The following is a 17,329-nucleotide window of genomic DNA, read 5'->3' on the forward strand; positions in this document are numbered from 1 at the left end:
ATATCAATATTGAGTCATCAGATTTACTTTACTTTTATTTAGCCCACAACAACTCGACTGATACTGTGCAGGGACATCGAGCCGGGGGGTGCTCTACATGTATGTCTGTGGCGGAATGCGCAGCGGTTGCCATGGCGATGCGATGCACACATACAAAAAACGGATTTAACCAGCACGTTTTAAGGAGCCTGTGATCAATGGTCCTGTTTAGAAGTTTGATTTTCTACAAAAAAACTTGGAAGTGACTAACTGGAAAACTGTTGGCTAATGCTAATGCTAATGCTAGCTAGCGTGTGACTGTAATGTTATGTAAGAGGGACTTTGTTTAACAGCACAAATCAGCTCACCTGTTGTAGTTCTAGCTAAAGCAACTCTTTCTGGGCAGATTGTGTTAAATTAAAGTTCAGATGAAACGCTAATTTGAGAAACAGAGCTACAAACGGAGCAGTGCCTACAATTAGCATCACACTTGGCGATTTCCGCGACAATCCAGCGCTTTATGAGACAGCACAAGAAACGTCGAGCTCACCTAGCTTAGCCCGCTCCCTCTGCACGTCCTTGAAGTTGAGGCCGCTGGTCCAGGTCGTGTCCCTGTAGCGGTGCAGAGCTTCCCGTCTGCCGTTGGTGCCGAGCTTCTGCAGCACGGCGGGCTTCACCGGCTCCGCCTTCAGCCCGTGTCCCCATAGCGACGAGTCCGGCACGGCCCACTTGACCAGGTCCTGCAGGCGCACTATCACCTTCTCGGACACTGCGATGACTTCATGCTGTAAAAACAAAACGGCGACAGAGACGAACGGTCAGAGTCGGAGTAAAGATGGGACCATAAATAAAGTAATATTGTTTAATCCTAATAAAAAGGGTTTGCAATATTTGTTCGTGGGACATTTTATATAATCGCCAACAAAGATAATCGTCAGAATGTGCAGAAAAAAACTACAAGAGGGACAAAGGGGTCTGTTATCCTGGGGTTAAGGGTTCTTCCTATTAATTTGTATTAGAGGGGGGCCCATGTGAGACGTCTTGCCCGGGCCCCCAAATCTCTGTTGACGGCCCTGCTCATATAGAATATTCTCCGCTCGATCGTAGTTATTTTCACAGACGACAAAGTACGAGACTATAACAGTTCGTTAAACATGGAACTTATTCATAACTGTCGACAACTTTAATTACCGCCGTGATATAATCGTGACGCTAAATTTCGATATGGTCCCGTGCCGAGGTCAAAGTTCACACGGGACAAAGAACAGATCGTGGTGTTTATCCGCCTGATCCGCGAGCGCGTCCGGCTGCGTAAGGGCCCGTGTTAGTCAAAGTAAATTAATGTGGACATGAATATGGATGGAGCCCGTGATTGCAGAATTGAATTTGGGCCAGAATTTAAATCAATGTCAACGAGGACACTGGTGTTTTAAGATGTTTTGATCAACATGTATTAAGTGGGGAGGGTCAAAACGCGTCTGTTCACTCGGCTTTGAAGAACAGCGCAACTTTTAAAAGGTCCGATGTTACGCAAAATCGACTCGTGTGAGGTTTAAGTCGCGTCATAATGCTATTACTGCATCAAAAACGCACCTGGAGTTGTGTTCTGTTTCATTCACACATGCCTGAGTAACCCTTTATTATTAGTCTGTCTACATCTCTAAACCTCAAAATGCTCCGTTCCACCTTGTGATGTCATGAAGTGGTAGTTTTCAACCTGACAGCTCCTTAAAATAGAATGTTTTTGGATTAAATCAGGGTTTATTTTGAAGCCGTTTAAGAAAAAAAAAAAAAAAAAAAATCACATAGTAACTTTATTCCAATGCAGAAAAGCAGTTTTGGAAGTGGTACTCCATTTTGTTACTCAAGTAAAAGTACAAATACAGGGTACTTGAGTAAAAGTATCACATGAAAAAATCGACTTAAGTAAAAGTATTTACGTTTTCTGTTTAATGTACTTAAAGAGTGTTTTGCAGAGATTTTTAGAACTATTAAAGCGTCAAATGTAGTGATTTTGATAAAGAATTTAGCTATTTTTAAGTGATTCAGTCCATCTGTTTCAATCCGTTCCACCTTGTGATGTCATAAAGTGGTAGTTTTCAAGTTAAAATCCACCTTTTACCTTTAGTTCAGTAGTAGACTGGCAAATCCAGGGCTTGAAATGATCCAAATGATTCTAGAAATGAAGGTGTGTGTGGAGTTTAAAAACACAATGGAGCACTTCCTGTATTACCACATAATGACATCACAAAGTGGGAGAGAAGAACTGTCTAAATATGCAGGTTTTGTGTGTTAAACATGAGTGAATTAAACAAAAACAAAAAACACAACTCCAGGTCTGTTTGTGATGAGAAAACATTAAAACACAGACCAGAAAACAGCTTAACATGGGCCCTTTAAGGTAATACGGGCCTTTTAAGATAATATGGGCCCTTTAATGTGCAATGGTTGAGCTGAGGTTAACAGGAGTGAATGGCACGTAGATCTTTGACACACAAACTCATCATAACAACACAAGTTAATCATTTTCATTGCACTCGCTTTTACTTTCCGTCTCGCTCTCGGTACCAAGGCCTTTTAATAACTCGTACTTGAACTACTGCCTCTGTGATGGAGTGGGAAAGAGCCCAAGATGCCTAAATGTGTTTCCATTTGAAGGGCTAATGGCTGAAGTGCTTGTTACCAACAGAGTGGAGCAGTTTGCTGGAAGACGACTATTACAGGCTCAAATGTGCAGTACAGATGTGCGGAGATCTCATGTTTTGTGGGTATTTGGGGAGATAACCACTCGCTTTGCATTTAAACATTTAAATGAAGCCTCTTTAAGGGGTATAAATAGTGCTGTTTCTGCCGGAGCTGTGTGTATGGAGGGGGAGGACTGCAGGAGCATGCCTACACAGCCTAATAAAATCCAAAGCCATAAATCATGTCTTTGTAAAGCTCACGGTGGTTTCTGTTGTAACTCTGTCCTCTACAGTTACTGACATTTTTATGGTGCAAGTTTTGTCCAAAAGCAAATCCGATCATAAAGAGGGTATCTTTTTTACAAATATGTTACTCATTTCATTTCTCACATTATCAGAAACTACAGGCATTTGAAATGAGAGCAGTTGGAGCCAGTATTTCCTTATAAAGGAAAAGGCCGTGAGGGGCAGGCTGCTATCGCTGTGCTGCTCGCTAAGTAAAAACATCAAACATGAGTTTTGGGTCTTTCTATAATGAGCTGTCTTCAGCTGTCAAGTGGTAGCGGGTGGTTGTAGCGAGCTTTCCATGCAATGAAAAAGTGATTTCAGGAAAACAGGCCATTTGAATAATGTAGAGCAGCAGTAAATAGCACTGAGCCTGCAGCGCAAACCCAAACCCACATTGTACTGAGTTAAGGACTGTGCTGTGATATAGACTGTTTATATATGAACATAGCTAACACGCTAGCCGGTGTGAGCATGGGCGCACCTCCGGCTCCATCAACTCTGTACCTGCTGCTGTCAGACTCGTCATTTTGGTCTTAAATGTTCGTATTAACCCTCTACATGATCCTGGGGTTTTTATTTCACTATTTTATGTCTGTAAATCAAAATATGAACATTAACAACAGACAAATCAGGCGCCTTCTTTCCCCGAGGTTGCTCTTGCTAGCGTTTGCAACAGGTTTGATTGACAGCGTTGCTAAGCGCCCGCTCTCTGCTAAACCAGCGGTGTGGACGGAAAGGGGCGTTACCTTCAACAGCCTCGCTCTGGATTGGCTCTTTGGTTGCTGTGATACTTCAAACCGCTACCGGAACTTGTCTCCCAATTAGCCGCTATAACTGCTCTAGCCTCAGCGTCACACTCACTCAGTCCACGTCTTTACACAGTCTATGGACGGAATCTAACCAGACAAGCAAGTAAATGCAGAAATATTTCCCTTCAGTCCAAGTACAAGGCCTCACGTTACAGCGCTGAAAGAATAAATCCAGCTCTAATATTATGTCTTATTTAACGGCACAGCGGGGGAGCGCAGCCAGAGCCATAGAAATACTTAAAAAAAAACAAGTGCCTCTTTATCAATCAAGCCAATGACACAGTGCCTTGTGTGAGTGTCAACAGATCCTGTTCAGGGACTTGTTCAGCTCAAGAGCAAAACACAACAGGTGAGAGCAATCCAGCAGCTGTCAACATAACCCACAATATAATCAGTCTGTGAGCCTACAGCCCTCCAAATACAGCCCGTGTCAATTAGTTCTGCCATACACTGGGCCTTTTGTTATGTTTTACACTAAGCTCCTGCAGGCAGCTCTGTGCAGCTCCGAGGGCTGCTACTACAACACACTCTGAACTACGATATGTAACTAAATATAACGATAATATTGAAACGCATTTATGCCACTGGATTTAGAACAAAAACAGCCCATATCACAGCGTTTTAAAGGGCCCGTGTGACACTATCCTCTGATCTGGTCTAATGTTGTTTCCTCGTCACACACAGACCTGGAGTTGTGTTTTTTTGTTTCATTCTCACATGTTCAACACACAAAACCTGCAGATTTAGGTTATATTATATTTATATTTAGTCTTATTTATTTTACTTTTTACTTATTCTTACATTTTTATTTATTGATTTTATTCCTTTTTTTTTAAATTAAGTGGTCGTCAGTAGTAGTAGTAGTAGTAGTAGTAGTAGTAGTAGTAGTAGTAGTAGTAGTAGTAGTAGTAGTAGTAGTAGTAGTAGTAGTAGTAGTAGTAGTAGTAGTAGTAGTAGTAGTAGTAGTAGTAGTAGTAGTAGTAGTAGTAGTAGTAGTAGTAGTAGTAGTAGTAGTAGTAGTAGTAGTAGTAGTAGTAGTAGTAGTAGTACACATGTTTAACACACAAACAAACCTGCATATTTAAGCTGAATTCTTCTCTCAAACTGAAAACACTCTGTTCCACCTTGTGATGTCATCATCTGGTGATACAGGAAGTATATTAATTTTATTTATTATATATGTATTTAATTATTATTTATTTAATTTATTTATTTTACTTAGTTTATTTTTATTTATTGATTGTATTTATTCCTTTATTATTTTTATATTCCTTTATTATTATTATTATTATTATTATTATCATCATTATTATCATTAGTAGTAGTAGTAGTAGTATTATTATTATTATTAGTACACATGTTTAACACACAGACCCTGCATATTTAGACTGAGTTCTTCTCTCAAACTGAAAACGCTCTGTTCCACCTTGTGATGTCATCATGTGGTGATACAGGAAGTGCTCCACTGTGTTTTTAAACTCCACACACCTTCATTTCTAGAATCATTTGGATCATTTCAAGCCGTGGAATTGCCGATCTCTGCTGAACTAAAGGTAAACGGTCGCTTTTAAAAGACATTTAAACTACCACTTGATGACATCACAAGGTGGAACAGAGCATTTTGAGGTTTGGAGATGTTACAGACTAATAATAAAGTGCAACTCAAACGTGTGTGAATGAAACAAAACACATCTCCGGGTCTGTTTTTGATGCATTATGACATGGTTTAACCCGCACAAGAGTCCATTTTGTGTAATATACGACCTTTAAAAAAAAAACACAAACTGCAATAAATAAACAGCAGAATGAAACTCTTAGTGATTTATTCAACCCTCTTCAGCTCAAATCTTATCGTAGAACAGGAAAACAACAAAACGTTCCCCTCCGGTCCAAAGAGAAAAAGTACACTCTATAAACATTAACCTCAAAAAAAGATAATTCCATGTGTCACATACTGAACGACGGCTGTGCATAGTCGTCGTCACGGTGACAGGCCTGACTGCACCTCCCTCCGCTCAGAAACGCGTGGGCTGGAGGTTTGCACAAGCTATGATTTGATTGAGAAATATTCACTCTCATACTGTAAATGTGGAGCGGCATACCAGAGGGGGAGTCACTGTTGGGAAAGACTAACCACAAGAAACATTGCACCATTCACTTCAGAGCGCAAAAAAAAACAACCCGCGTGATTTGGCAAGAGTCAAATAGAAGCTCAAATTCTACTTATTCTGTAAAACTGCCAAACTCAATTAGCTGAACAAACCCTGGATTTCCTATTGTGTTTGCGTCTTTATGTTTATAATCTGTGACACTGTGGAACTTTATGTCAGAATTTACACATTTTAAATCACAATATTCGTCTAAAATCACTTTAAGAAATAAGTTTGCTGATTTCAAGTTAGAAAACTGTGGTGTCCAAAAGGAGCTGGCGTCACCGTAAGACAACGAGGCGTGGAGCTATCGGCGCCCCCTATGGACAGATGCACGTCACACTACAGCAGCACGTTTTTTTTTTCATTTGTACCGAAATGACGACACGACGCTGCCGAATCCTAAGAGTATTAACGATTAAGGAAATAAAACTGGAGAAGTACGTTACAGTGGGCGCGTACGCCGCAGTGCAGGTGGCGTAGGTGGCGTACGTCGCGGTGGAGGTGGCGTACATCGCAGTGGAGGTGGCGTACGTCGCAGTGGAGGTGGCGTAGGTCGCAGTGGAGGTGGCGTAGGTCGCAGTGGAGGTGGCGTAGGTCGCAGTGGAGGTGGCGTAGGTCGCAGTGGAGGTGGCGTACGTCGCAGTGGAGGTGGCGTAGGTGGCGTAGGTCGCAGTGGAGGTGGCGTAGGTGGCGTACGTCGCAGTGGAGGTGGCGTAGGTGGCGTACGTCGCAGTGGAGGTGGCGTAGGTGGCGTACGTCGCAGTGGAGGTGGCGTAGGTGGCGTACGTCGCAGTGGAGGTGGCGTACGTCGCAGTGGAGGTGGCGTACGTCGCAGTGGAGGTGGCGTAGGTGGCGTACGTCGCAGTGGAGGTGGCGTAGGTGGCGTACGTCGCAGTGGAGGTGGCGTAGGTGGCGTACGTCGCAGTGGAGGTGGCGTAGGTGGCGTACGTCGCAGTGGAGGTGGCGTACGTCGCAGTGGAGGTGGTGTATGACACAGTGGGCGTGTCACCGGTGGAGGTTAAACGGGGGCTGATCGGCAAAATGGCGTCTTGAAAATAGTCGATTAAAGATTAAACTCAAACATGAATCACTCAAAACACAACTTAAGAGGCTCAACGAGAAAAACAAACGACTAGAACATGGATAAAAGTTCTGAAAAGTCCATTTTGCAGAACACGTCTTGTTTAAATCCCATTCTGTCCATTACACTTCGATCACATGACGCGCCGCCGCGGTGATGACGACGGCGTTAACTGCTCGGGTCTCGTGATATCTGAAGTATTTTAGTTTGAAACTTGGGGCTTTGGTGTAAATGCCGCTCTATCACACTCTGCTGTCAGCTCCTGTTAGCCGGCTGATCGTTTAGCAACAGACGCGGCCAGCGGGCCACTTGGTGATATAGGTCAAAGGTCAGAGGACGGTTAGCCCACAGCGCAGAGGTGACACTCCACATAAACAGAGCCATGGACCCGGCTCATATTAGTGACATACCACACATGCAATAGGCCAAGTATATTTATCACAACTCACTGATGACTCCTGCGTTATTTTTGTGTTTTAGTTGTTAGCATGTACGCTACTACTGTGTTATAAACAACGCTAAACACGACAATAACACACACAAATCAGGCTATTCAGATGAAGCAAAACTATTTTAAATGAAGTACTGAATTTTGTTACCATATTTTCCAGATTATAAGTTAAAAAAATGCGTAATAAAGAGGAAAAAAACGCGGCTGTCAGTGTAACCGTAACGAAGATGTGAAATTATATGCTCAAATGAGATTTATATTCCACATATAAGTCACATCTGAGTATAAGTCGCACCCCTGGCCAAGCTATGACAAGAAAAAAAGTGACTTATAGTCCAGAGAATACAGTGCTTAAGTAAAAGGAAGAGCTGGAGGAAGTGTCTGGGGTGAGGGGAGTCTGTGCATCTCTGCTTAGACTGGAAATAAAAGATGTGCAGATACAGGGGCAAAAGATTACTCAAGTAAAAGTAGCGACTTCAATAGTTTTACTTAAGTAGATTTTTTTCCATGTGATGTTTAAAAATGTGGCTTTAGAGTAAAAAGTAAATCGCTGTTTTGTTTTTGTTTTTTTGTGAAATCTCAGCAGTTTTAAAGCCCTTCTGGGGACGGCTGGTGCTAATTAGCCAAGGCTATAAACACTGTGATACCCGTTAGCATTAGCATTACCATTAACATTACTGTATTGTTAATCTGTGTTTGTTGTATCTGTCTCTATTCACACAAACAAAACTAAACTACACTATTTTTGCAGCTAAAGCATCAAATGTCATGTTTTCATAAAGATTTTAGCTGATTATGTTTTTTTAGAGCTGCTTTTGTGCGTTTGTGTGTCTGGTTTGCTCAAAGTTGGGACGTTAATTCCATTTAAATAACGTAATGCGCCGACACAATGAGCGGCGGACGTATCATCACAATCAAAACATCAGAATTCAAATTTGACTTCCTGTAACGCAAACTCTGTGTGACGTCACCCGCAGCTTCAGCTCCAAATGAAGCTCACCGACGCTAGCAGTTATAGCAGCTAATTTGGAGACAAGTTCATATCTTGGTAGGTACCGTGATAGTCGGGGTCAGGGGGGTTAGCGGAGAGTAGCTGTTGTGAGCATTGAAGTTAGCGGTGGGTAGGTGCCTTGGTTGTTGGGGTTAGCGGTGTTAGCGGTGGCTAGGGGCCTTGGTTGTTGGGGTTAGCGGTGTTAGCGGTGGCTAGGGGCCTTGGTTGTTGGGGTTAGCGGTGTTAGCGGTGGGTAGGTGCCTTGGTTGTTGGGGTTAGCGGTGTTAGCGGTGGGTAGGGGCCTTGGTCGTTGGGGTTAGCGGTGTTAGCGGTGGGTAGGGGCCTTGGTCGTTGGGGTTAGCGGTGTTAGCGGTGGGTAGGGGCCTTGGTCGTTGGGGTTAGCGGTGTTAGCGGTGGGTAGGGGCCTTGGTCGTTGGGGTTAGCGGTGTTAGCGGTGGGTAGGGGCCTTGGTCGTTGGGGTTAGCGGTGTTAGCGGTGGGTAGGGGCCTTGGTCGTTGGGGTTAGCGTTGTTAGCGGTGGGTAGGGGCCTTGGTTGTTGGGGTTAGCGTTGTTAGCGGTGGGTAGGGGCCTTGGTCGTTGGGGTTAGCGGTGTTAGCGGTGGGTAGGTGCCTTGGTCGTTGGGGTTAGCGGTGTTAGCGGTGGGTAGGTGCCTTGGTCGTTGGGGTTAGCGGTGTTAGCGGTGGGTAGGGGCCTTGGTCGTTGGGGTTAGCGGTGTTAGCGGTGGGTAGGGGCCTTGGTCGTTGGGGTTAGCAGTGGGTAGGGGCCTTGGTTGTTGGGGTTAGCGGTGGGTAGGGGCCTTGGTCGTTGGGGTTAGCGGTGTTAGCGGTGGGTAGGTGCCTTGGTTGTCGGGGTTAGCGGTGGGTAGGTGCCTTGGTTGTCGGGGTTAGCGGTGTTAGCGGTGGGTAGGTGCCTTGGTCGTTGGGGTTAGCGGTGTTAGCGGTGGGTAGGGGCCTTGGTCGTTGGGGTTAGCGGTGTTAGCGGTGGGTAGGGGCCTTGGTTGTCGGGGTTAGCGATGTTAGCGGTGGGTAGGGGCCTTGGTTGTTGGGGTTAGCGGTGTTAGCGGTGGGTAGGGGCCTTGGTCGTTGGGGTTAGCGGTGTTAGCGGTGGGTAGGTGCGCCCCTGTCGTGCTGTGAGGCTTTCAGGCTGCTGCTCACACAGGTCAGCGCAGGAATTCCTAAGGCCAGAGGAGATTAGTAATTGAGTAATGGACATAGTGACATGGACAATAAGGAGACAGGGGCCACCGGCACAATACGGGTTCATTATCTACGCCCCCTCCTCCAAACTGACCTTGGCTTCACTGGACCAAAACAAACTTATCTCAGAATTAAAATGCTGCAGTGTGGAGTCAGGACACACTCCAGTCTGTCACCATCGTGGACACAAACAAATCCTTTACTACTTCAGTTAAATGCAGTGTAAGTGTTTCCAAAAACTGCATTCACTCGTGTTTACTCGTCCCATACGGTGCATCCTCACACATGAGGTGATATTAAGTTCACAGCAACATTTAACAGATACAGAAGCAGGGAAATGGCTGCGTATCACATCTGTGCTTTTTCAAAGTGTTTGAGGACACCTCAAAAACGCTGCGTCAGCTTCTACAACTATCGATGCAATCTTATACTTTCAAAAGCTCACAGCTCAGGAAATATGCTGAAGCACAAAGTACTTTGTCCCATTACTTATTATTTTAGACGTGGGTTTGGATAAATCACTGGCTTCATCTGTGGCTTTGTTTCTAAAAACACAGAATAACGATCCAGAGGCTGGGGGCACTTGAGTCATGCATCAAGGCAAATGTTTACTTGTTCAAGTGGTTAGTCAATGACAAAGTGGAAAACTCTGAGCTCAAAAGTCCCTGGTGTCGACAAACCAGGTGCTGCTGTAATAAGTCATTATAGAGACGCACAAAGACCACACAAACACAAACAACAGACAAGAAACTGAGATGACACAATAATAAACGTTACTGTGACGAGGCCTTTAAAGGTTTTTAATGACACTGTCGTCAGAAGCTGCTAATAATTCACAGACAACACTCAGGAATGTACCAGAGGCACCAGAGGCAGAGGAGGAACCAGAGGTAATGAGACTGAAGGAGGGACGCACACACGAGCACATACACACACACATACACACAAATACATACACATACATTCATGAACACACATGCACACATACACACACACATGAGCACACATGCACACACACACACAAACACATACATACAAATACATACACATACACTCATGAACACACATGCACACATACACACACACATGAGCTCACATGCACACACACATGAGCACACAAATACATACACATGAACACACATGCACACATACACAAACACATACACACACATACAAATACATACACATACACACATGAACACATGCACACACACAAATACATGCACATACACACATACACACACATGAACATACAAGCACATACATGCACATACAAACATACACATGCATATGAACACATACACACACAAACGCACATACACACACACACAAACACACCCCAACACCCATACACACCTGCACACATGCACATGCACGTACACACACGCGCACACACACATACCCATACACACATGCATACACACACTCTCATGCACACACACCAGCGCGCGCACACACACAGTGGCCCCCTGCCTCTAAAATTCTTACACACACACACCCCCCCATGCACACACTCTCACACACACCCTCTCACATACACACACTCTCTCTCACACACACACACTCTCTCTCACACACACATACACACACTGCCCCCCCCCCGCCCGCCTCTAAAATTATTAAACACACACACTCTCTCATGCACTCTCTCTCTCTCTCTCTCTCTCACACACACACACACACACACACACTGCCCCCCCTGCCTCTAAAATTATTACACACACACTCTCTCTCTCACACACACACACACACTGCCCCCCCCTGCCTCTAAAATTCCTGCCATTGTTGTCTGAATGGGGAGATTTGCTTTATTACACGCACTGGCTCAGACAACACAACACTGTGGATATTTTAAAATAGCCAGTGGAAAAATGTGCCACAGCAGATTTACACTGAAGTCATTCAGCCTGACGACCTTCTCCACCAAACGCCACTCGCATATCTAAGCCACTTACACTTAACTCAACTAGCGTCCCAGATGCTTAAATTACCCATTCAGGGTTTTTCCCTGAGGAAAAATCAAAGAAGCAGCAAATGAATACAATCTAATTTCCCTACAAGCTGGCTCTCCAAGCACTGAAACACATGCATGGACCGCTGCCACGTACTGAAGAAATGGCTCTGGACCGGCGCCAAAGTGTTTTCCACAGCAATCAATAGTGGCTAGTGCTGCAGTCCGAGGCTGTCAGAGCTGCATGTTTGAGAGGGACGGGACGGAGGAGAGGTCATCCCAAACCAAAGGTGATAACAGTATATTCACATCACACGGTGTACGTTTTCTCTGAGCACTTGTGACTCCCCATTAAGAAGCCCGTGCTGTATTTGCACTCAAGTGGGGCATATATAAAAGATAAGCATTAGCAATTAGCGGCCCGCGGCACAGTGTACAATGGGCCGTTTCAGTGCCGCCGTGAGCCGTTATCTCCGTCCTGAAATAGGGAGTCCAAAAACAGAACGCATTAATGTGGACGCAGACCCACGGAGAGGGGCAGAAGAATCACTCTCAGGTTTAACGCAGACGTTTATAGACCCGGTGTCACCGTTATTACGGCCAAAATAACAGTTAATTATTAAAGCTGCTGATAGTTTTAAAATGATACGGCTATAAATAATGATACTTTTAATATTATAGAGTAGATTCCGGCGCTGTACTTTGTTATAAGTGAAAAATAACAAAGACAATCCCTGGTCCGGTGGGGGAGGTAAACACTGTCACACAATAAAAATGGAGTCTCTAATAGCAGTGAATAAGCGGTGTGTTTACGCTGTGTTTTTACGCTCTAACGCGGCCCGTTTAGTGACTCAGCGCGTGCACAGTCACCTTACGATATAGCGATCGCCGACTTGAGCTGCAGCATTTAAAAGGAATGACCTCCGACCCCGCACCGAAGCAAAACAAGCACAGTAGGTCGAGGGGGGGTGGCTCCTCCAGCAAACACAGCCTGAGCGCGCAGGGGAGGCTACAGCTAACACAAATACTATAGAAATATCCAGGAAATTACATCATACCTCCACTCTGCCAAGTAATCAGTAATCTAATTCAGTTCAGGGCCTCCTTCTCTGCTGTACGTCTCAGAGTACTATTTAGTATTTGGAAGATGGAGGATTTAAGCTTGAGATGCGACTGTGACTGTGTCTGCACCAAAATAAAACATGTGGCAAATGATAATGACACAGAGCTGATGTTTTGGGTAAGAAACGAGTGGAAGTGGTGGAAGAAGCGCGTTGTTTTGTTAAGTAAAAGTGCAGATATCACAGCAGAAAACAGTCACGTAAAAAGGAAAAATATCACATGAAAATCTGCTTAAGTAAAAGTTGTAAAGTATCTGTTTAAAAGTGTACTTAAAGAGTAAAAAGTCAAAGTATTTCACGCAGATTTTGAGTCGTATAAAGCTTCAAATGTGGTGATTTTGATAAAGAAACAACTCGATGTCTGTTTTTATTTGTATGTTTTTGTTTCGCTCAAATTATGAACATGTTAAAAATAAACTCTTTTTTCAGCAGGTCTCAAAGTCTAATACAAATACTTTTACTTTTCAGTCCTGTTCAAAAATGTAGTGAAGTAGAAAGTACAGATACTGCTCTCAGATGTACTTTAAAGCGTACTTAAGTAAAGTGCAAGTACATACATGTTTTACTTAAGTGCAGTACTTTATACTTTTACCGTGTTATGTTCCAGCGCTGCCTAAATGTAGCTGTGTCGGTCAGTTTCTTTCCAAACCCCAAACGCTCATAAATCTCTTTTTTATCTGCAGTAATGGGCCATGTGTCTCTGAATCACACACTAATTTAAGCTTTGATATTTGGCGTTTTATACTTCCCCGTTTCATTCACAATGGAGAGAATAACAGCTCTGCTCGTAGACACACTGTCTATAAATCACAACTGTGACTAAACAGTGATAATCCTAATCGTTCCCTGGACTTGAGATTCAGAAAACACGAGCCAAAAGAGCTTTTATAACAAACACAGCTGCATTATTCAAAACGACACATGAGTGAAGAGCTGACTCACTGCCAAACTAAACTCACCTGTTGGTACCAAGAAAATAAACTTGAACCTTGAAAAAACAAACTATTTCAGATTTTTTTCCACAATGCCCCTTTATCTGTAAATATTCTCTATCTAAAAGCTCTCTGTTACTGTATTTCAACCTTTATTTGTTTCAAAATGTTTCCAAAAAGTCTCAAGATACAATAGAACTAATGGTTTGAGCAGTCGACTCATTACAAAAACATTCGCTGACGAGTCAAATACTAAAATAAATGTTTGTTACATGAGACGTGTTTGAGTTTGTCCAAAGAACAGGGCCGTTCTCTCACTGTCAGAGTCTGAAACATGGGACAAAGTCAGAAATAATCTCATTCATCATAAAGTGAGTCAAAGTTTCCAGACTTTATTACAAACATGAGAAATGTTCTCGATTCAGTGAAAAGCCAGAGTTTTATTTGAGGTCAGGCTGCGGCACAATGTCATTTATAAATATTACTGTTAAATAACTGGTTTTAAAATAATGTAACTTCTAAACAAACATCTCCTGTGTCTGTGCTGGAACTGGACCAGATTCTGCATTATTCATGAGAAAAGCTCTTCAGACTGACATCAAACACAATGTAAAGCAGCTCATTTATCTGGTACATTGTGTGCTGCACCTACAAAATTAGATTTGCACTGCGCTGCAGCCATTTTGGTTGTTAATAAAATCTTTTTCAAGATATTCCCAGTGGCTTGGAATGTGTGCGCTTTGCAATGCAAATAAGTGTTTGGGAAAGGGGCGGAGCTGCGCGTCATTGCGCAACTGTGCCACGGAATGGGCAATGTGTGCACTTAAAGTGATTACAGAAGAATATGTGTGTGTTAAAGCTGAAGAGAGGGGCTGAATGAGACAATAACGCCCCTGAACATCAGAGTGAACAGCTCCATGAACATGTCCATGAACACTAATGCCACCTTTATGATGAAACAGAAACGAGCTGCTGTTACTCAAGAGGAAAGAATGTGAGTAAACCCTGAGCGGAAGAGCACAAACACGGCTTTGTCCTGCCTAAACAATATTAAAGCAGCTCAGAGTCATGTAGACTGTGTGATCAGAAGCAGACACACTGTAGCGCACTCTATTAGAAAGCAAACAACACATCATTTGTTTTACGGTCAGTGCGTAAAACTGTCCCAATAATCAAAGTGTTACAGCATCCAGCGCGTAACCGGATCACAAGCGCCACATATGGACACAGTCAATCACAACTAGAGGCTTTTTGTGCCAACACACGGCGTAGTGTAACACGGGGAGGAGGAAAGAGCCCACAGCCTCAATAATGATACACTGCTGTAACTGTAACACACTGCCTCAACAATAACACAATCCCTCCACAATAACGCACTGCTGTAACTGTAACACACTGCCCAATAACACACTGCCTCTACAAAAACACACCGTCAGGAATAAAAACGTCCACGAGGAAAATCCTGTCCAGAGGAGTCCAAACATGTCCGCGCTGGTTCCGCGCTGCTGCTGCTCAGAGTCATTATATCAACATAAACCTCCATTACACAATAATTAATAACTGTGCTGCATTTCAGTGGAATTGTGGTAAGTTAAATCATGAGCCTCACATTCACTTTCGCAACATCCGCCCATCCACAGCCTATGGAGCCGCTGTGTGTCATGTTCATTTCATTACTGGAAGTTGACTGGTTTATGAGCCGCACAGACACAGTTTTGGTCCAAATTCAGCTGAACAAGTGCGCGTTCAGCAGCTGGCACAGGGGAAAAAACACACAGCTCCAAACGCACCGGGCACATTGAGGCTGTAGTATCTGGAGTCATCACCGCGCACACCGTGTCCGTGCTCGTTATTAAGCCTGTGATACCGGACACTATCACGCGCTGCCAACTCCTAATGCAGGAAAGATGCTGTAAAACCAAACGCTTGAGAACAGAGGGACTAAACAGCGGCGCATCACAGATAACACTGTACGTACCTCTCCGTGTGTGACCGTGCGTCCCTGGGGAGTATCCTCTGGTAAAAAATAAAGTTTGGAACTTGATAAAAGTTGCTTGCTCGTCCTTTCTTCCCAGAGCAGTTGCAGCTCCGCTATGCAAATAGGTTCCTCAGGTTTACATCTGACGAAGAAAAAGTCTCCCAAAGACAAAATCCTCGGCTTGGCTTGTTGGTGAAATTTAAAGGCTTTATAGAAAATGTATGGTCCATGTAAACCGCAAGACGAGCCCACCCACTGTTGGGAAAAACACATAAATACAATGATTGATTCAATGGTTAAAGAGCTGCAGAGGTTTAAAACAAAAACAAGCATCGCTACAAACGTTTATCACAGGCCAACGGTGTCTCATTACGCGCTAATAACCGCGTTACCAAACAGCCTGCGCGCAATTACATTAAACATACAACACACATGCGCTCAAATTAAGCCTAATCATCAAACTTTTGTAGCTTAAGTCGCGTAGAGTAGCAGCGAAAGAGCAGAAAATGTCCAAATAGGCCGGTAAAAGCAGAAAGAGTGAGAAGAAACGCTACCTTCAGTGAGTTCGGCTCCATCTCGACGTTATGAATTGATTAAACTCAACACGCTCTCCAAACTTGCAGGCTTGAATGGATTGCCGAAGGTCCTAGAAGGTAACTATAACTGTGGACTTTAAACCCATGTGAACGGGTCATACAAACATAAACTATTATTTAACCAGAGCCGCAAAATAAAACAGTTGAACCGATGCGTAAAATGTAACGCCGGAACTTTACGCATGGACTTTTACGCACGTTTTTATCAGTTTTTGTGCTTGAAATACCCCGGATATCTTTAATTAATTAGCAACCACATTATGTAATCAGTGAGAATCGAATATAAAACGTTTAATAAAAAGATAAACGTGGGTATTTGTTTATTTTGTGGGTGAAATAGTTGAGTTTTAGGCGAAAATCCACGCGCTTGTCCATTTGGTGTTTGTGCATCTTCCAGGACTTGTGCAAAAGCAGTTCAGTATGAAAGCACATCTCTCACAATAATGACACTGAGGCGCTTGTGTGGATGCCTCCAAGAAACAATGTTCAAAGTTAATAGGCCTATCAAATGATTCCTTCAGAGGTAATGCTAAGGTAGGAGCCGTGAACGAGGTTTGAGGTAGGCTCCCGGCTCTGTGTAAATATGTGACACGGCTCCTGGTGCGCATGTGTGTTTTATTGGGAAATAAAAATAGCTTTTAATAATAGATTTATTAAGGTTAATGGAAAAAAATGCAGAAATGGGGGTTTTGGACAGCAGGGGGCGCGAGAAAAGACAAGATCAGGGGGTAAATGCTCATTTCACTGAAACTGCGGAAATGAAGCTGATATTTACAAATGTGCAAATGGATAACATGATTTTAATGAGGGATATTACGAAACATGTGTGTGTGTGTGTACATGTGTATATGTGTGTGTATGTGTGTGCATGTGTATATGTGTGTATGTGTGTGCATGTGTATATGTGTGTGTTTGTATATATGTATGTGTGTGCATGTATATGTGTAGGGGTGTGCATGTGTGTGTGTATATGTGTATGTGTGCATGTGTATATATGTGTATGTGTGTGTACGTGTATATGTGTGTATGTGTCTGTTTGTGTGTATATATGTGTTTGTGTACATGTGTGTTTGTGTGTATATGTGTGTTTGTGTACAT

The 17,329-nt window shown here is 43.5% G+C and overlaps 1 protein-coding gene across 1 annotated transcript in view; it reads right to left on the reverse strand.

The window, feature by feature from the left end:
- Positions 1-16,253, reverse strand: part of arid5b (AT-rich interaction domain 5B) — a 124,038-nt gene extending 107,785 nt beyond the window's left edge. The window contains exons 1-3 of the mRNA XM_033979371.2: positions 16,190-16,253; positions 15,636-15,890; positions 530-764 (exon numbers count right to left, since the gene is read on the reverse strand). Of these exons, the coding sequence (XP_033835262.1) occupies positions 530-764; positions 15,636-15,890; positions 16,190-16,210 (511 nt within the window). The 5' untranslated portion in view covers positions 16,211-16,253. The remainder of the gene's footprint in view (positions 1-529; positions 765-15,635; positions 15,891-16,189) is intronic.
- Positions 16,254-17,329: the final 1,076 nt, after the last annotated feature.

Source organism: Periophthalmus magnuspinnatus, chromosome 15, assembly GCF_009829125.3.
Source record: "Periophthalmus magnuspinnatus isolate fPerMag1 chromosome 15, fPerMag1.2.pri, whole genome shotgun sequence".
In the NCBI taxonomy this organism is placed as follows: Eukaryota; Metazoa; Chordata; class Actinopteri; order Gobiiformes; family Gobiidae; genus Periophthalmus; species Periophthalmus magnuspinnatus.